Source organism: Natator depressus, chromosome 1 (assembly GCF_965152275.1).
Source record: "Natator depressus isolate rNatDep1 chromosome 1, rNatDep2.hap1, whole genome shotgun sequence".
NCBI classification, from domain to species: Eukaryota; Metazoa; Chordata; order Testudines; family Cheloniidae; genus Natator; species Natator depressus.
In genome coordinates this window covers 234,140,523-234,162,030 of record NC_134234.1, presented here as the reverse complement: position 1 = coordinate 234,162,030, position 21,508 = coordinate 234,140,523, and the positions used below count along the sequence as shown (strand labels likewise).

The 21,508-nt window shown below is 42.3% G+C and overlaps 1 protein-coding gene across 1 annotated transcript in view; it reads left to right on the top strand.

The window, feature by feature from the left end:
• Positions 1 to 21,508, top strand: part of PIK3C2G (phosphatidylinositol-4-phosphate 3-kinase catalytic subunit type 2 gamma) — a 330,089-nt gene that overhangs the window by 182,023 nt on the left and 126,558 nt on the right. Inside the window, exon 20 of the mRNA XM_074938223.1 lies at positions 21,233 to 21,413. Within this exon, the coding sequence (XP_074794324.1) occupies positions 21,233 to 21,413 (181 nt within the window). The remainder of the gene's footprint in view (positions 1 to 21,232; positions 21,414 to 21,508) is intronic.

The following is a 21,508-nucleotide window of genomic DNA, read 5'->3' as shown; positions in this document are numbered from 1 at the left end:
TCCCTCCTTCCCAAACTAAGCTTTCCCCTCTCATCTCCTCCAGTAAATGACTTAATGAGTTAAAATCCCTGGAGATAAATGGTGACTCATAGTATTTTGCTGTAAACAACAAAGGGGCCTTGACATCTTCCCTCAATAAAATCCTGTTTTATGTTTCCTATGCTCCATTTGTCTAGCTTATGTTGCTGGGCTTATATCCAAGCAGATAAAAATCTTTCTTCTGTTCACATAAGTGCTTATTTTATATGTTTGGCTTCCCTCCGCTCTTGTTCAGTCTCTGTCATCCAGTGGAGTTGTAATAAAAATTCCCTCGAGGCCACCTTCCCCTCCATCCCACTGCTTCCTTACGTGGATGTAGTAGTCTTTTTACATTCACACACACATTTGTGTTTGTGTGTGTGTGTATGGACACAATGTAGATGATAATCTTTTAACCTTTATGATGCTGGCTTATTCCCTGGTGTTTAACTTTTTGGAAACTGGTGAGTTCCTAAAGTACTTACTAGTGAATCAATAGCGGGTATGCTATGCTGTGAGAAAAGTGTTTATAGGCAGCTGAGAGATGGGGCTGAATTGGGATAGTCTAACTGGCTCCATCTCTCCTCAGCCAGCACTCTCAACATTCCCACCTCCCTTGCTGCTGGATCCTGCCTCCATTTTTAAGTCCAGAATTAGGAGGAGGCTGGGTTTATCAGTTGACCAGGCTGAGAGTGGGGTGGAACTGGCAGAGTGCTGGCAGTGCTAGAGAGCGGAGTGAGCTGGGACCAGGTTGAGGTAGTGGGTTGGTATTGAGAGGGTTTTGATCTACCAAGATGGGAAGAAGAGCTTTTTTGGTGGTTATTGAGAGAGCTTGGAGAGGGATAGTTCCCTACCTTGTTTGTTAGAGGGGAGACTGCTGAGAAAATGGGATGAGAGAAGAGGTAAGTAGCAGAAGCGCGGGTCATAGGCCTTCAGAATTAATTGATACCAGACATGAATTTCAGATATGAACATAAGAAAGGCCATACTGGGTCAGAGCAAAGGTCCATCTAGCCCAGTGTCCTGCCTTGTGACAGTGGCCAATGCCAGGTGCCCCAGGGGGAATGAACAGAACAGGTAATCATCAAATGATCCATGCCCTGTCACCCATTTCCATCTTCTGGCAAACAGAGGCTAGGGACACCATCCCTGCCCATCCTGGCTAATAGTTCTTGAGGGACCTATCTTCCATGAATTTATCTAGTTAATTTTTGAACCCTGTTTATAGTCTTGGCCTTCACAACAGCTTCTGACAAAGAGTTCCACAGGTTGACTGTGTGTTGTATGAAGAAATACTTCCTTTTGTTTGCTTTAAAACTGCTGCCTATTAATTTCATTTGATGACCCCTAGTTCTTGTGTTCTGAGGAGTAAATAACATTTCCTTATTAGGTTCTCCATACCAGTCATGATTTTATAGACTTCTACCATATCCCCCTTCAGTCATCTCTTTTCCAAGCTGAAAAGTTCCAGTTTTATTAATCTCTCCTTCTTAAGCTGTTCCATACCCTTAATCATTTTGTTGCCCTTTTCTGAACCTTTTCCAATTCCAATATATCTTTTTAAAGATGGGGCGACCATATCTGCACTCAGTATTCAAGATGTGGGCATACCATGGATTCATATAGGTATTTTCTGTCTTCTTATCTATCCCTTTCTTAATGATTCCCAAAATTCTATTCACTTTTTTGACTGCCTCTGCACATTGAGTGGGTGATTTCAGAGAACTATCCACAATGACTCCAAGATCTCTGTCTTGAGTGGTAACAGCTAATTTGGTCCCCATTATTTTATATGTATAGTTGGCATTATGTTTTCCAATGTGCATTACTTTGCATTTAGTAACATTGAATTTCATCTGGGATTTTGTTGCCCAGTCACCCAGTTTTGTGAGATCCTTGTAACTCTTCGCAATCAGCTTTGGATTTATCTATCTTGAGTAGTTTTGTATCATCACATGGGTGCAAATTTCCACACAGAACTTGGAAACTTGATACCATCTCCAGATGAAAGGTACTTTCAGGGTTAGACCCTTGGGAGTCACTATTCCCTGGAAATAGTGCTGACTTTACTGGGTCACTTCTGGATTGTCATCAATAAAGCAATTGCATATGCCATACATGCTCCTTTGTGTGTCCTTGTTCCAGCATGTGCAATCACACTTCACTTCTCTCTGTTAGTCCAGTTTACAATTCCAGAAGAAGTGTCCACAATTTTTCCTCTCAAATAAGGAATTAGGGAGCTTCTGTGTTATCACTTCAAGCTAACAAATATTCCAAAAACTCCTTGACTGAGCTGCTCTTCTCTGACTGTTGTTGTTGATGCCTTGAAAAGGGCTGGAAGATGGAGGGCTGAAGTGTGACACATTTAAAAAGGGCTCTTTTTTTTAGTTGGGGCTTATTTTTGTACATGATGAATACGGAGGGGAATGTATTCAAAGCACTGGCAGGAGCATGACTTAAAGTGCATCACTTTGTAACCTGTGCCAAAACAAGCTATGGATGAACTGGTTTAGATAAAGTAGGTAAAAGGTCAGGTGAATTCTTATTCACCCACAATGAATTTGTACCAAATGTTTGGTGAATTGTGAGGAAGAGAAGTTGTTTATTTTTCCTCCTGAGCTTTGTGGTTTTCTACTGGGCTGTAACTGGAAGTACCAAAACACTTGAAGAGAGTCTGCTGTTATGATATCTTTGTCCTGATCAGAAATGCCTACAGGATATTAGCTCTTGGATGAAGAGCAACTGGCTCAAGCTGAACCCAGACAAGATTTAAGCATTGCTGGCTGGAAATGAGAAACACTTTGAAGAGCTGGCCAAGAGTTTGTCACTATCTTCCATCAAAGACATTCATCAAAGTGGCCAATGCCTCAGGGTCCTGTTTGACTCATCACTAAGCCTGAATTGCCAGATAGCACAAGTTTCCAAAAATGGCTTCTTTCACCTCCATCTTGCTAGGGAACTTCATCCTTTGCTCCTGGATGAGGACTTGGCCACTTGTCATCTCCAAGCTTGATTACTGTAACTCGCTGTATCTAAAACTGAATGTGAATATGATGCACAGGGTCCAGCTGGTACAGAATACAGTGCACACCTTCTCCATGGTTCAGACTAGTATGAGTCTTTATTGCCTGTGCTTAAGTCCCTGCACTGGCTCCCAGTCAGTTTCTGATGCCAGTTTAAGTCTTGGTCCCAGTTTTCAAAGCAATAGATGAAATCCCTGCTACACCAAAGACCAGATTTTGATCTATGAACTGCCCCAACAACTCTGCTTTTTTGGATAATGCAGATCCTAAGGCCCAGGATGAAGCATATGAGAGCTGGAGACAACATATTCTCTGTCAAGGGAATCAAGCTATAGAATGATTGTCCAGAAGCTATCAGGCGAATCTGGAGTCTGCCTCTCTTTGGGAAACTTTGCAAAGCCTTTCTTTTGAGGGATCCCTTTCCACTGCAAGTGACGCAATTTGAGCACCCTTTTATTCCTTAACTCCCACCCACACCAAAAAACCCTACCCAAAGCAGAGTTCTGACCCTATAAAAGGAGAAGAGCCAGAAACTCCATGAAGTCTTCTAGGTACTTTGTTATTGCTATTGATTTTATGTGGAAGGCGCTCATATAATATGGTGATGAGTGGCAATATAAAACCCTAAGACTAATAGAAATAGAAGGTATCAGAAGATGCCTGTTCATGAAATGTCCAGAGATGTTTGCAGATCTAAGTGGTTCAAATAGCATCCAGACTTCTAAGTATCTGTGAACTAAGCCTCTAAACTTTTGAAGGATTGATTGTCACTAGTCCAAGCCAATATAATCAGCTAGAGGCAGTGGCTGCATTAGATCTGTGTGGCCATATAGAACCCTTCTCTTCTTGTGACTCCACACCATATTCCTAGATTGCCATCAGGAGCACCACTGTTCCTTCCCCATCTGTGGGCCACTGTCACTGCAGTGTCCATAAGTTGTAACAGAGGCTGAATTCTATTACTGCCTTTGCCTATTCCCTGTTTTCAGTTCTACTTCCTGGAAACCATCAGAGAGGTCCTCAGAGACCACAGAGTTTCACAAGTACAGGAAGATAAATGCTATAACTTTAGCAAGGATTAAGCTGAATGGGAGGGTGTCATGGGTAAGCTGAGGCAGAGGAGCTGTTTGATAGAGCCTCATGTTTAACTTTCTATAGTGTTCCATGCAACCTAAGGACCAGGCATGGCTGGATGAGACTATCCTGCTGAAAATTGTACAGCTGTGTCCTCGGAGCCGAGAGCAGTCATAGACGTCAAGCAATGTGTCTGACTGAAATGCATGCCACCTACAGTAATTAACGCCAATGATGGACTTCTTGCACACATGGGTATGGTGAAAAGTACTCCATGTCTCTTGATGGTTCCTGGATGCAGCCAAAGTTCTAACACATCTGTCAAGGTTTCTTCCCCACTCTGAACTCTGGGGTACAGATGTGGGGACCCACATGAAAGACCCCCAAGCTTATTTTTACCAGCTTAGGTAAAAAACTTTCCCAAGGCACAAACTTTGCCTTGTCCTTGAACAGTATGCTGCCACCACCAAGTGATTTAGACAAAGAACAGGGAAAGGATCACTTGGAGTTCCTATTTCCCCATAATATCCCCCCAAGCCCTTACACCCCCTTTCCTGGGGAGGCTTGAGAATAAACAAGATGAGCACAAACCAGCCTTGGATTTTTAAGACCCAAAAAACCCAATCAGATTCTTAAAAATTAGAACTTTTATTAGAAGAACAAAAAAAGATAAGAGAACAACTCTGTAAGATCAGAATGGAAGATAATCTTACAGGCAGTCAGATTCAAAACATAGAGAATCCCTCTAGGCAAAACCTTGAATTACAAAAAGACACATAAACAGGAATACACATTTCCTCCAGCACAGCAAATTTACAAGCCAAAACAAAGAAAACCTAATGCATTTTCTAGCTAGATTACTTACTAACTTTACAGGAGTTGAAGGGCTTGCATTCTTGATCTGTTCCTGGCAAAGGTATCACACGAACAGACAAAAGCCTCCTCCCCCCACCCCGATTTGAAAGTATGTTGTCCCCTGATTGGTCATTTTGGGTCAGGTGCCAGTGAGGTTACCTTAGCGTCTTAACTTTTGACAGGTGAAAGGATTTTGCCTCTGGCCAGGAGGGATTTTATAGCACTGTATACAGAAAGGTGGTTACCCTTCCCTTTATATTTATGACAACTTCTGTAGCCAAGAGGGATTTTGTTTCCAAAATCAGAATGAGGGTAAATGGCTAGGTTATCTGCAGAACCTCTGCAAATAACACTGTAATACGGATATAAATTTTTAGTTGTCAATAGAAACCTAGAAATAACTACTGGATGAAATCCAACGGAAGCACACTTGAATTTTTCTTCTTTAATATGATGAAAGTAAAGGGGCTACGGTCAACCCTGATTAATTGAACAGCAATCAATTTTTTCACATTATCTGGGATTTTTAAAAAATATGATCCCTAAACCAGAAGAAAATTAAATCGCCAAAATGGAGGCTTTTAAAAAGAAATTTCTTGAATGTTCCATTCTGCCCATATCACCATTTTACATGGTTGTACATAAAAAATGCAACTAGACTGGAAACATGAAATTTGATGATGAGATTTGAATAAATCAAAAGCTGCTTTCACTGTAAAGTAACATACATCATAAATGACACTAAATGCTGTTTCAAATGTTAAATGGGGAATTCTTTAATGTCAATTGATATTTAATGGGTACAATTGCACTGAGGTGGTACAAAATTGTTTGATGCACTGAAAACAAATTCCATTAAGTGAACTTGTGTTAAACACTCAGTGATGTTGGTGTGACAGCTGCTATTTTGGCCAGTGAGGCAGGGTTTCAAACAAGGACTTCCAGAGCGAAATCCATGAGTGTCTACAAATCACGATATTGTGTGTGTGTGTGTGTGTGTGTGTGTATTGAAAGAGTGCAATTTCTGGCTCAGAAATGAGATCCTACTAATTAAATCTGATCTTTTCCAAATGTACTATGAGACAGACTCTCAATGACTCGTGTAACCAACAATTATCCTGCACGCTCTTCTATTGATGGGTCAGTCCATCAGAAAGATTGAAAGCAGCCTTCATGGTAAATATTCTCTCATTTTGCCAGTGTTTTGTACTATATATCACCCATTTGGTGCTTTGTCACATGATGGTGATATGCAAATGCAAAAACCAGCCATAGCTTAACAAAAGCACACATCGGTTTCTTTTCCTGGGTCTGCTTTCAGTTCACATACAAAAGGTGTACAACTACAGGCTTGCTTTATGGGCCAGGAGTGTGTGAAACAGCAGCTCAGTGGTGGTGACTCACTCCAAACAGCTTTGCTATGCTGTCTCATAAATGCAACCATTTCTACGCTGCCACATTTCAGTTGTTAGGGAAGGATGATCTGATGCTATCTGTATTAGCTTCTGATGCTCCAGACAGTTGCTCACTCAGCTGAGTATAGCATCTAAGGAGAAATGGAAAGAGTACAGTTGAGCTTGAGGTGAAACTAGGGCTATTTTCCACCCTTCTGTCCATCATGGATTCAGTAGGAGCACAGAGAGGACAAGATGCTCTGGCTGTTCTACACTACAGGGAGGGGGATCGATCTAAGTTACTCAACTTCAGCTACGTGAATAGCATAGCTGAATTCAACGTACTTAGATTTACTTACCACGGTCTCTTTACTGAGGTGTGTCGATGGGAGACGCTCTCCCCTCGATTCCCCTTGCGCTTCTCGTTGAGGTGGAGTACCAGAGTCGACAGTAAAGCGATCAGCTGCCGATTTATCATGTCTATACTAGACATGATAAATCAAGCCCCACTGGATCGATCGCTGCCCATCGATCCGGCCAGTAGTGTAGACAAACCCTCACAATGTGAGAGGAGGGCCTCTAGTGCTGCCGGCAGGTCTCTGTGTCCCAGAGGGAGTATATCTGGCCAAAGTGGAAGCAGCATGGCAAGTGGCTGCTCAGGAGGTGGGGGAGGGCACACTCTACTTGTCTACTGATGCATTACTTGCCACAGGAGAGCACGTTCCATCCCTTCACTTATCTCATTATGCATGGAAAAAAATACTACACCTGCTTCTGCCCTAATGCTTTCTCAACATCCCCAAATGTGACTCTGAATCTGAGATTCAGATCTGAGTCCGTTTGTCACAAGAACAAATTTTAATGTCTCTCCTCTCTAGTACCCTGAGCTGCTGCTTTCCCCTGTATGATACACAGGTACTGGCTGCATGGGTGTAGCTTGTGGGGGGAGGGCAGTAATCTTATTTTATTAACTTATAGCTGTTGCTATCGTATTCACCTTTATAGTATCAGAGCACCTCACAAGCAGCAATGAAGTAAGTTTCTTAACACCCCTATGAGCTAGGAAAGTATTTTCTCCATTTTTCAGATGGGGAAACAGGCACAGAGTGGTTTAAGGACTTTTCCAAACTCACACAGCAAGTCAGCAGCAAAGACAGGACCACAGCTCATCTCTCCCAACTCACGGCACATATCATGGTCTCTCCTGGTCTTAAAATCTATGAAGCTATGAATTTTAACCACAAAATCATCTTTCCTCTCCTGAGTAGAGCTGGGCAATATGTGGCTTACAAAACTCACAAGTAGGTGTTGCTTTTTTGATATGGATTTTATTAAGAACTCTCAAACTGAGCCCAGGTTAGTCAAAAATTTAGTCAAACTTGTTCCCGCTCCTGAACAAACCCCAGCCAAGTTGCAATTGTCCTACAAAGCCAGATGAAACTTAATGTTTCCGACTAAGTTTCAAAACCCCAGAACACAAACCAAAACTTGAAAGTGTGCAGCCCACATGAAATGGGACACTTGTTTGTATGAACCCCTGCAAACCAAAGCTGCAGAGTTTCACATATGCCTAAAATTCCTGCAGTGAGAACTTGTGAGGCTAAGCCTATCCTCCTTTGGCCTTGGTATGAGAGGCTAAGCCCTTGGTAAGGAGAGGCAGAGTCTGACAATGAAAATAGCTATGGGCCATTTAAAAACAGCAACAAACAGTTCTCTTACAGGATTTTAAGACAAGTCTCTATTGTTTCAATTTAGTTGCTGACACCCTCTTCTCTTTAGCAAAGCAAGTTTTTGGTGTGGTGAAGATGGAATGAGGTGAAAGCCAGCATATTATCAAAGAAAATAAATAAATAAAATACAATGCTAAAAAAGTATCGGAACACAAGAAGGAAAGAACAAAAGGGGAGGAAAGAGGAAGAAAAACAAAACTAAAAGGGAGAAAGGAGAAACAGAACTAGGGAGAAGGGGTATGAAGGTAACAGAAACAGGGCTCTGTACTGTGTAAATTCTGTTCTTATAATCTGCCCCTGACAGACATGCAAAGCACAGACGTGAGCTGACAAGGGCTGGCTTTCATAAACTCCCCTGTTTAATTAGAAGAGAGGAGAGATAGCATCTTGTCTGGCGAGAGCTACACAGTAAGGAGAGCTGCAGTCTGAAGAGATTTCTCCCTTCGAAGAGTTGGAATCATGGAGGGAAGAAACAGTGTTACTGGGACTGTAGAGACTCCCTTATTGAAAAATCTGACTCACTCACTCTGCTGCTCCCTGCAAGCAAATGAGCTTTGCTAGCTACCTGTACATTGTAAAGAACCTTCATGCTCTCCTTTATGTAATTTTCTTTATGGGATGAAGTGTCTCCCAAAATTAGATTATTGGCAATCTGGGTCTCTCACTGACCTCCAGTTCACAGTTTTCTATGGCTTGACTGTCTGGACCTCCATGTCTTTAGTAGGTTGTACGGCTTTAGGTCTTATTAGTGTAGCTGTACCAAGGCTTTTGCACATGAGCAGAAGAGAAGCAAAGACCTAGAAAAAGAGAATCAGTATATCACTGAAAGGGTTGCAACAGATTAGCTGGAAGTGTCAAACACTGTCATCATGACTCAGGATCTGTTCCTGCTTCCACTCTTCATGTGTGCTGCACGCCTGAGGAAAAGTCTGAGAGGTCCCTAATGAGCCGCAGGAGACAGATTGTCAAAGGGACTAATCGTGCCCATGTACATAACTTCAGGGTGCGGAGGAGTTCCTGCTATGCTTCCACCAGGGATATGAAATGACTACTTAGAACAGGGGACTTTTCAGTACTGTAAGGATAGTGAGATACCATGATTACTACAGTACCTATGGCAGTGAATGCTGAAGATTCGTTATACCGCTTTGTGATGCGGTATACAAATCCCACACTGGGCAACAAGAAGTTAAGGAGCTGCTCTGGGCTCAAGCAGCTCCACCCCATCACATCTGCAAGGCATGCACAGATTGGATGAGGAGCTTAAAAGGGAAGCAGAGCTCATTTTTGGCAGACCAGGGAAGAGAACAGACCTTCAGCTCCTGAAGAAAGGGCTGACTGAAGGCAGGAGCTTCCCAGACGACCGCTGCCCAGTGATCCCTCCCTGAGGGAAGGGAAGGCCAGGCCAGATTCTGATATACCTTAAGAGGGAATCATTCCCCTCTATTTCTATTAACTCAATTTATTTGTGTTAATTTCCCTTGCTTTTTGTTCATGGACTACCCTGGGGGGGAGAGACTTTGAAGTGACCTGACTGGAATGCCAGGTTGCAGGAAGAGGCAGACCGTGCAGAGACAGAATGACCATCGGCAGGAGACACCCAGTGTGGGGAGAGCTACTATGCCATGCCTAGCCTCAGGGAGGTGTCAGCACTGCAATCCATTCACACTCTTTCATGCTCTATAGACTGTGATCTGATTAGACATCTCTGCCCAATCTCCCTTTTCTATAAGTTGATAGAAGAAGGTTGGGAGGGCCAGGACAGGATGTGGGCAAGCAATTGATCTCATCTGCCATGGGCTCCAGGGATGCAGTGTGTCAACAAGATCTCTGGATACATGCAGAAACAGCTGGTATCTTTCTCTCCATGCACTAGGGATTGTGTACTAGTGACAGGAGAGAGCTAGTAACATGGTGAAGCAGATGGTGCAGTCTCCTAATGCTTCAGAGGGATGGTGGAAGTAGAGAGCGTACCACATGGGGAAGTAGCTATGGGGATGGGCTCCTGGTGTGCAGGGTTGTGCTAGACCCCTTGCTTTCTTGTGTAAATCCCTCGGTCACCCACACTTAGAAAATGAGGTCCCAGAAAATAAACAGTCTATCTGGACATTTCCTGCTCTGAAGTGTGAATTCCTTTGAATAACATTTGAGCTCATGGTTTCAACCCCCTCAAAACAAACAAACACAAACTAACAAAAACACACAGGATGGATCAAACTCTAGGATTGTAAATGACTTTACAGGGTCTTGTTCTGGTTATATGACTGAAATCTGGTGCTGCTCCTCAGATGAGTGACCCAAGGCCATAATGGCCATCTAGAAAGTTAATTTTACTTTTTTTTTTTAAACGGAAGCTTATTCTGTTTTAATGTCAAAAAGTACAGTGTCTTAAAGGAAAGTTAACCAGAGTCCTTTAGTATAAATCAGGTTTAATTCTGTGTCGTTTTTCTGTAAATCCTGATTGTCCTATGCATACAGAACTGTTTAGAATCAGCTCTGTCTCATACATTTTGTTTTATAATGTCATAAAGGATTTTTTGTTCCAGCTGTGAAGCTAATAGAAAGTTACAGAAGCTATCCAAAGCCATTTTAGTAGACATGAACTACACAGACAATGGGAGGGGAGAAATGTTCCTCTAAGCACTCTTCCTCTCGGTGGATTACAGTGATGACTGTGGCCCAGATTCAGACACTGTGTAAAGCAGCGCAACTCCATTGGCTTCAGTGGAGCTACACAGACTTGCACTAGCATTGAGTTTAGCCTGTTATTTATGTGGCTTCAAAGTAGAGTAGCCACAACCACTCTATGGGTCAAATTCACTGCTAACATATGCAGGCCTCACTCCACCAACGTTGCTGGTGCTGGGTCTGCATATTCTACTGGCGAACTTAGCACCCCCACACATACACTCTCATTCATTACAAGCCTACAATGCAATTGTACATGAGGAGAAGACAGTCCTTTCAGATATACCTGGAATGACTGCCTCGTTTCACTACTAATGGTGACCTTTTACAGTGATATGTGACTTTAGCTCTCAAGCTTACCTGAGTGAGGCATTGCATGACAGTCTGACAATAATGTGGCATTTGCCCCAAGGAGAATGTCCATTTGAAACAAACACAGAGGCCTGGTCTGGCACTTATATGTTAAGATGTGGGTGGCAATGACATAGTTAGAACCATTTCTCGGTGAACTCAAAACAATTTTGCTCCATTCATAACCTGTATTCAGCCCTTAAGATGTTAAATGTAACAAACTTGCTACACACTTTTTTGTATGTTGGGTACATTTTGTGCTTTTGTGACGACTCCTGGTTCTGTGGATGAGGAATTGGTTCTTTAGCTTTTAAAGGCTGAGGCCACTCTGCATTTGGAAACGAGCTTGAGTTTCAGAATTCATATTTGGATTGCAGACACCCCATTGTTTAGGAGTGTTATCCCTGGAGTTTTGTCCTGGCACTCTATTAAGATGGGGCCATTAGTGAAATTCGAATCCTGATTCAGCTTCTGAACTCCCACAAAATTCAGCAGTGCTTGTATGCAGAGTTTGGTTTGGGATAAGTATTGGCTTATTAGTGCAACAATGGTTTGCTGAGATGCTGTCATAAATAGAAAGGGAAGGGTAAACCCCTTTAAAATCCCTCCTGGCCAGAGGAAATCTCCTCTCACCTGTAAAGGGTTAAGAAGCTAAAGGTAACCTCGCTGGCACCTGACCAAAATGACCAATGAGGAGACAAGATACTTTCAAAAGCTGGTAGGAGGGAGAGAAACAAAGGGTTTGTGTGTCTGTCTACATTTTGTCTTTGCCGGGGATAGACCAGGAATGAAGCCTTAGAACTTTTAGTAAGTAATCTAGCTAGGTATGTGTTAGATTATGATTTCTTTAAATGGCTGAGAAAAGAATTGTGCTGAATAGAATAACTATTTCTGTCTGTGTATCTTTTTTGTAACTTAAGGTTTTTGCCTAGAGGGGTTCTCTATGTTTTGAATCTAATTACCCTGTAAGGTATTTACCATCCTGATTTTATAGGGGGGATTTCTTATTTCTAATTCTATTTTTATTAAAAGTCTTCTTGTAAGAAAACTGAATGCTTTTTTCATTGTTCTCAGATCCAGGGGTTTGGGTCTGTGGTCACCTATGCAAATTGGTGAGGCTTTTTATCCAACATTTCCCAGGAAAGGGAGGGTGCAAGTGTTGGGAGGATTGTTCATTGTTCTTAAGATCCAAGGGTCTGGGTCTGTAGTCACCTAGGCAAATTGGTGAGGCTTTTTACCAAACCTTGTCCAGGAAGTAGGGTGCAAGGTTTTTGGGAAGTATTTTGGGGGGAAAGACGTGTCCAAACAGCTCTTCCCCAGTAACCAGTATTTGTTTGGTGGTGGTAGCGGCCAATCCAAGGACAAAAGGGTGGAATATTTTGTACCTTGGGGAAGTTTTGACCTAAGCTGGTAAAGATAAGCTTAGGAGGTTTTTCATGCAGGTCCCCACATCTGTACCCTAGAGTTCAGAGTGGGGGAGGAACCTTGACAGATGCTAATTCTGTTCTGTCTGTTTTACTGAGGATTGGTGAAAGGTAACCATTCTCTTGACTGCCAAATAAACTTTGTGTGCCTCAAGCTTAACTATCACATCTAATACCTATTGTGCAACAATGCTACACTGTTAAAAAGTCATTGACGTCTAGGCATCTGTTCTAGGTTATATTTTAAAAGAAATTAGCTTACTATGAATAAAAATGTCATGACAATTTTAAAGCAAAATTTCAGTGGAAACCGATGTATTTTGTTGGTTAAATATTCAAGATCAGTGTTTTGAAACCCAGACAAAAGAGTGCTGTTCTAGCTGAAAACCAGCAAGTGAAACTGACTGCAGTTTCATTGTCTCAGCTGTGTGAAGTACCAAAAGTATACTCAAAAAGAAAAGGAGCACTTGTGGCACCTTAGAGACTAACCAATTTATTTGAGCATAAGCTTTCGTGAGCTTCAGCTCACTTCATTGGATGCATCCGATGAAATGAGCTGTAGGTCACGAAAGCTTATGCTCAAATAAATTGGTTAGTCTCTAAGGTGCCACAAGTACTCCTTTTCTTTTTGCGAATACAGACTAACACGGCTGTTACTCTGAAACCTGTCAAAAGTATACTGTTGCTGTGCACTGTTAAGCATGTTTCATATTCCACCCCACATGATTTGTCTAAAACATTAAAAAAACTAAATATTAAATAAAATTTAAACATTTAAAACATCGAATACATCTGCATTTAGTAGGCAGTTAGCTAAATAGTCTCAACAAGTCATCATTAATTCTCTCCTTTCTCTGTAAAAAGAGGGATGAGGTCTAAAATGAGCCAGACAACCTAGAACACTTTTATGTCACTTCTCTTGTGAGTCCATCAGTTTGTGGATGGTTTAAGTTCTCATTTGAAGCCAAAGAGTTTGTTTTTGAATAACTTCTCAGACATAGAATGGTGCACTGGTGTTTTCCTAAATCTACAGATAATGCCTGATACAGTAGCTCTAAAAGAGAGGAGCTGACCATCTCAGCTGACTCTGAAGCCTAAGGAAAACGAAATACATGCCAATATAAACTTTCATTTCTGGTCATTTTATCAGGAACATCCTGCCTACTTGAGGTAGATAATACAGAAGTTAGAGATGAAAAAAATAGGGATCATATAGTCAATTCACAGTGCATGATGTTCCCCAATATGTTAGATGTTATATGGGTCTCAGTGGTATAGACTGTTTATTTTTGTCTTTCTCCTCTGTTGCTCAGCTGGCTGCTACATTTCAATAGCTGTATACAGAACGGTGGAGGGCCACTCTGAGGATAAGCCACTTTAGTCTCATCTGTTAACTGGTCTTCTCATGGCCTTGTCTTCTACTAATCCAGAATTTTCCTCCCTGTGTGTGTGGTCCCCCCGCCCCTCCCCAATTTATCTTTTCCAGTGTTTTTCCACTTCTGGAAGCATTGCCTAGGAGGTTGGACACCAAACCGTTTTAAGGGGCAGGGGCAAGTCCACAGAGAGAAAAATTTGTATATCCCTGCCTTCCAAAACAAGTGGGTGTGGCTCCCCTTTCCTTCTCTCTGAATTGGCAAATGGCCACCCCATGAGAAGACCAATTAAAAAGTGAGACAAATTTGGCCTGTTCTAGGCCCATTCTATATGTTTAGAGATACACATATAGATATGTAGGCAGAGGGGTGTGTTTGTAAAGATCTTCAAGAGTCTTTAGAATCTATAGTTTCTATATAACGTATGCTATGTTGATACCATTATCAAAGGGATTATTCCTGTTATCTTTGGCAGGGTGTGCAGAATTGTAATTAGCTGGAAAGGAACCTTGTGGAATCCAGCCTTCCTTCAGGAGAGAAAAAGGAAAAACTAATAGTATAATCTTAAATATTTTATTTGCAACTGGGTAATTAGTAGCAGTGAGTTGCCCACTCTTCCTCACTGCCCTTCACAGATGTGCTGCAGGTATTACATTTCTGTGACTTATTTGTCACATCTCTGATTCTAACGTCTGTGAGCAACCTGCAATGGGATTTAACAATACCGTATTTAGACCTAGAGCTCATCCCCACTGCTCAACCCCACCCCACGTCCTGACTCTCCTCCATGCCTCCTAGCAGCCTAAAATATTTTCACCTGGGTTCTCATTAAAATTCAGATTGCTCTTTCTTTTCTTATGTTTTGTGCATGTGCATATGCCATAGCTTGATGCATTTTGAGAACATCAAAGATATCCCAGGGTTCTGAGTTCAATCCTTGAGGGGGCCATTTAGGGCTCTGGGGCAAAAATTGGGGATTGGGCCTGCTTTGAGCAGGGGTTGGACTAGATGACCTCCTGAAGTCCCTTCCAACCCTGATATTCTATGGTATCTTGAGAGTGTTGCTGGACATACCTGTATATACCAAGGTGGGTGCCTCCCTTAGACACAGGGCCCATACCCCTCTGGAGAAACATCCATTTTCCATGCTAACCTATTGACAAATACTGGGGACTGTGTGATGACATCGTTTAAAAGCATTCACTGCTATACTAAGCCTTGGAGTCCTGCAGTAATGTCCTTTCCTTCTCTGACTCTGCCTGCTTCCAGCTGAATAAAACAGAGGATTAGAGAAACAGGAGTAATCTGTATATTTACAACAAAACATTAATAATACCTTGGTCAAAATATTCAAAAGTGACTAGTGATGTTGGGTGCCTTGGTTTTCAAGTGCCCAATCTGGAGCACTTTAAAGGGTGTTCAGAGTATGAGTACACTCAGGTATTTTTAAGTTCTCATCAACTGAGACACCCAAAATCACTCATCACTTTTGAAAATGGAAGTGTTTATCATGTTTTATTGCACATGCATAGAGTATGTGCTGGTATATACAATGGATATATGGGTAAATACACCAAATCAGTTTATTAAATAGAAACATTAATTTTTCCTTATCACTGTTTAGGGCTCTTAGAAGTTTTACCAACCCTGCCTCACTTATGAACTTCAGGCAGATTGTGTCTCTCTTGTCCCTTATATCCGTTAAGGGCCTGCAACCCCATAGTAGGCTATTTGGGAATTCTTACTCTCCTTTACCACATCATTGAACTTCAAGTCAGTGTCCTTCTTCTCTTAGCCTTCTTGTGATATTCCCCAGCCTGTGATCTATTGACAGTGAGTCTAAAACCACCTGTCTTGCTCTGGTCAAAGTCAAGTATCAAAGTAAGAGATCTGGAGATTGGAGAAGAGCCCATCCATAGAAGGAGATTTTCATCTGTTTTCCTATTGCTGGTCCACAAGACCCCTATGTTCCAGGATTGCCGGCCTGGAATATAAGCAAGATTCCAGGGTTAGTTCTAATATGCAGCATTCTGAAGCAAACGTCAGAGGCTAAATGTGAGTGTTTCCTTGCTTCACAATTCCTGACTTTGAGTCATTCTAATTATAGTGCATTCCTATTGGGACAACAGCTATTAGTGTGTCCAGTTGTGTCTTGGAAGTGTCATTCGTGTCTTGATGATTATATTCATCCTGTGATTTCACAGGGCACAGCTGCTCCTATCTCTGCCTGGTTCTCAGACTGCAGTGGATGTGTGGGGATGTGTGGGCCTGGTGACAGTGAAGACAGAATTGCAATTGCTTATTTGTTCAGTTGCAGAGTAAACACTACAGCAAAACCCAGAATGAGTCATTACATTAAAGGCTGACCTTTGAGATCCACCTTGTTTTGTTTTTATAAAATGAAGATGAAAGTCAAATGTAGTTAATTCCAATCATTTTGAAAATTAAGGTCAATACAGTGGCTTTTAAAAGCACATCTGTGAGGAGTGAGTGGTTGGGAGTTGCATTGCTTGAGCTGCAGTTCTTGGATGTATTTCGTCAGCAGAGCACTGAGGTGAACAGAATCTCTCTGAAGAGATACGGTAAAGAGGGGCAGACTCCATTTCTGCAACTGCCATGTGCTGAAACTGTGCAGCATGTGTTCTCCTCCAGTACTGGCCTCCAGCTGTTGCAGAAGTGGAGGGAATGATCATGACAGCTGCTCCACCTTCCTGCCCAGCTTGGGCTCACAAAACACAAGTATCAAAATTTTTTGCTCTTCCCCTCTCCTCTGTGTTCCTCCCCTCACCTCCGGCCTATGCATGAGCAGCTGGAATCTGGTCCTAAATCCTTTTTCAACTTAAAAGAAAACATTTGTCAAGTACGTGCGTGTGCTAAGATTATTTGAGTTTAGTTCTCCTGGAGCTTGGCCTTAATGAGAAACTAAAAATGGATCAAATTGGTTGATCTTTCCTATACAGGAAGTCTCTCTATTTAAGATAGAAAAAGTTGCTTTTCCTGGTTCTAATGAATTCCAAACCACGGATTCATTAAAGGAAAGGCATCTCAGTGCTGTGTATTTAAGAAGAACAAAGGTCACTGAATCCCAAAAGGAATATTTCATACAGGAAAAGGTAGCCTTCATAGTTTCTTTAAATTGATACCATAAGAAAAAGGGACAGCTGAATTCATATGATTTATGCTCTCAGGGCTAAATTCAGAAACAAGTGTAAGTGGGTATAAAGAATTCTAAAATGGTATAAGTTATAGTGCTCCAGACCATTCAGCATGTAGATTACACTAATTTAGATACCCTTAGACTCCCTCACATACTATATTTTTCCACATGGGCCCTGCCTCCTTCAGTACCCAGATGGACCATGCTCAGGGAATGCGTCAAGGTTGTGTGTATTAAAAGAAGGACGCTTCCTCATTTGTCGCATTAGTTGGACTGTGTGTACTAGTTGTTGTACTGGGGCAGGGGACTGCAAAGAGATGACAATCTCATAGTTAAGGCCGTTGAATGTTGAGAACAGGATTCTACCTCTGCTGTGGAGTTCCTATGGGATGCTGGGCAAGTTACTAAAACCGGGGTGAAAGTAAGTCAGGACACTTACCAGTATGGGGCTGGGGTGGCTCTGGTCCCCAGAAGGGGCGGGGCCTCGGATGGAAGGGGCGGGGCTGGAGGGGGTCAGCATCCCCCAGCCAGCCCTTTCAGGCCACCTGGCCCACACGGCCAGGGGCTCCCGTGTTGGTTTAAAGGCCCTGGGGCTCCGGATGCCACTGCTGCGGCAGCGGTGTCCAGAGCCCCCGGCCCTTTTAAATTGCCGGCCCCAGGGCAGCTGTTCCCTTTGCCTCCCCCCCTCCACCCGTCAGTGGCTGGGTGGGGGAAAAATGGGCAGGGACGTTAAAGCGCTCCAGGGTCCTTTGCCACGGCAGGGCTTTAACACTGCTGCTCCCACCCCCACCCCCTTCCATCGGTGGCCCTGCTGGTACAGACCCTACTAACAGGGCCCCCAAGAGGGGAGGCAAAAGGGGCAGGGACATTAAAGTGGCAGTGCTTTAATGTGGGCTGGGTATGGGCCGGGGCCGGTTCTGACCAGTATGCAGTACCGGCTGGTACTGGCTCACTTTCACCTGTTTCTCGTTTTCTGGGTGCTTGACTCGAGACACGTGATTTGAGATTTGCAAAAGTGTTGAGCATTCATAATTGCAACTGAAGTCAATGGGAGCTGTGCTCTGAACAAATAAAGTGCTATAAAATGCAAATTTCTCTGAAAAATCAGGCCTTAGGCATCTCAAATAGGACTTTCGAAATTATCAGACACTTTGGAAATTAATGCCTCTCAGCCTCTGTTCCCAGTTGGTAAAATGGGAATAGAAATACCACCTTACCTCACAGGCATTTTGAAAGATAAATTAATTAATGTTTGTGAAGCACTTACATACTATAGTGATGAGCACCAGAGAAAAACCTCTGAGGAAATAATAATTCTGTCTTACAGAGCAGGATTTGAATAGTGTGCAGTAAATAAGGCCTTTGAACAATGAGGAAAAAACAAAACATTGCATGATGATCAGTGAACGAGCACTTATTCTCCTGTGCACTGAATGAAGCAGGTGTCAGGGGCCTGAGCTGAAATGCAGATCTGTTGGCTCCTTGTATCCAATCTTGCGGGCCAGTCAGTCAAGTGATTCTGCAGCCACCCAGCTGGGCTCATTAATCAGGCTAAGGGCTGAGCTGGCTAGCCCCAGGCTGAGTTAAGGAAACTAAAGCCCACAGTTCCTGACAGCAGTTGTTCTGTAGGAAGAAAATAGTATGTAATGATGTAACTAAAGGCTGTATCATAGAATATCAGGGTTGGAAGGGACCTCAGGAGATCATCTAGTCCAACCCCCCTGCTCAAAACAGGACCAAGCCCCAGTTTTTGCCCCAGATCCCTAAATGGCCCCCTCAAGGATTGAACTCACAACCCTGGGTTTAGCAGGCCAATGCTCAAACCACTAAGCTATCCCTCTCCTGCCCTCCCAATGCATATCAGAATGCATATGCATGAGGGAGCCGAAATTAAAGGTTGAACAGCCATCCTTAATGCTGGCATTTCCTAACTTTTAGCTGTATATACCTGCAGGAGTGTATAATACCCTGCTTCAGCCCAGTATTGTTACTCACACAAAAGTGATTTACTCTGGTTTTGTGGAAAGGGTGAATTTCACCTCCTGTGAGTTAGGTAAGCTAGAAATGACATGTTTGCTTCTTTACATTGCTATAGTTGAGTCAGGTTGAGTCTGCACAACAGCTTGAATTGCGCCAGCAACAGTCATGTTCAACAAACAGTGATCAAGAACAGTTCTGCTAGAACTGGGCTAGAATGGTTTTGCTGTTCAGCACGGACAGTGATTTTTAAGAAATATCTGTTCCGGTTACAACTGTGCTAAGTCACACTATGTTTTGAACCTCAGCAACTCTAGCTGGCATCAGTCATAATGCATGAGCTGTTAGTGAGCGAGGATTGGAATGGAAGCTCTGCCACTAAGAGTGTGGAGTCCGTCTGTATGCTGGAATTCATCTCCCACAAGACAGTGAACTGACAATTCATATTCTCGTTCAACCCAGGATATAATTATTTGTTTGCAATAGACTGTACTAAGAAGTGTCATTTCCAACTTCCGGGGGGAGAGAAGATGACAAACTTACTTCTCGTATCTCCTCTCTTACGTGTCTAGGCATTACTAGCAGAACACCAGAGGTACTTTCAGTGTTTGCAGTGCTTACAAACCTGTAAAAATTCAGATTCTTTATGCTTATTGGGAAGGTTTGTCAGAAACCAGCAGGTGATATTATTCTGTATTGAATTGTCACTTTCTCTGGGTGGCAGAGGAAGCTCCAGGGGAGCAATTGTCTTCATAAAAGGCAACAAAGAGGACAAAAAAAGTCAGCAGGGAAAAATACATAAAAACCTTACGCTCTACTTTTATTCAGTTAAATCTGAACACAGATTTCAGGCACAACATATATAAATGCTTGGCTGTAGTAGCTTTATTGTAGTACATTGACAAAAAGGGGCAGAGTTAAGGTGCGTTGGGGAGCCCCAGTTTATGTTCTGCCATCTGTGCAGTAAAATCTTTTCTCTGCTAATGTGTGTCCTATTAATATGTGTATGCATGTTGTTTCCTTTAACTCTTAAACTTGCTAGGTTTCAGGTGGACAACCTTAGATAACTAAAGCTGTTCTTAGGGTTCAGTGGCCAGGTCAGCTGGGGAAGTTAGTTTGGGGATCAGGAAGGATTAATGGCAGAATGGGATGTTTTGGGGGTGGGGTTGTGGGAGGATCATGAGGCTGGGAGTGGTCTAATGCTGCTTATAGAGGGGTAGAAGAACAAACCAGGAGATGGGCAGAAAGCTGATGACAAATGAGCTCTATATCTACACAGGCTGACAAAAAGAAGACTTTTTTTTTCAGTTGAACTAGCATACACTAAGACCAGCTCAAATGATCTTAAAGGTGTTGAACTGTCTCTACTTGGATGTTAAAGGTGAAGGGGCGTGGGGGTTTCCAATTGAGTTAAATAAATTCAGTTGCAAAAAGCATATTTTTCCCCATGTGGACAGGGCTGTGGATGGAGGAGAAAATTGGATGAGGCTCAAAAGATTAATATACCTGTTACACTACCCCACCCCCTAGTCAAGACATGTTGATGATGACTCAAGTCATAAAACTTCATCAAAGTTCATCAGAATCAGAACTGGGTTTTTAGTCTGGATCCACCTCTGACAAAGAAGAGATGGATGCAGTGGATGCACTTAAAAAGTTAACTCAGGGTTTAGAGGTTTTATGGATTTCAGGAATATTCCTGCACTTAAAAATGGTGAATACAGCTGAAACTGGTAGCACCTTTAAGACCAGTATGAACTTTTAAAATGTATCCGCTGTATGCAAAGTCTGTTTGTGCACATGTGAAGTTGCTGGGGTGGGTATTGTGTGTGTGTGTATATATATAAAACTGAACAAAAGAAAGTAGAAAATACATTCTTCTGACAAATGTTTCTTTTAGAAATAAGAAGCAAGTCAGGAACTGCTCTGTGGATGGCAATAAGAAATAGCAGGTTCCTATCGATTTTACACTCTTGGAATCTCATTAGTTATCAAATGAAACTTGACTACTGCCAACAAATAAACAACATTTTTTTCATTCTCTCCTGTTAAACTGCCCAAAGCCACCAAATACAGATTAGTCTGGAGTATGTTTGTTGTTCTTGTTAGAGGTGGTATAAAAAAAATCAGTTTTAGGTACACAACTTTTTTCTCCCTCCTCCCTTCAGGCTTTTAAAGGATGCACAGAATGAAGCTCATTTCAAAAGCTGGTATCAGAAACTACTAGCTGCTGTCCAATTCTGCGCAGGAAAAACCTTAAATGATGAGTTTTCTAAGGAGAGGAAACTTATCAAAATTCTGGGAGATGTTGCTGAAAAAGTCAAGGCTGCCAGCGACCCCAAAAAACAGGTTTGTTAAGACTTTTTTTTTCCTTTGCCTCTGTTTTTTACAAATAACTTTTAATTTTGAAGCGATAGCATCTATCTCTTAAATTGCCCTTTGTT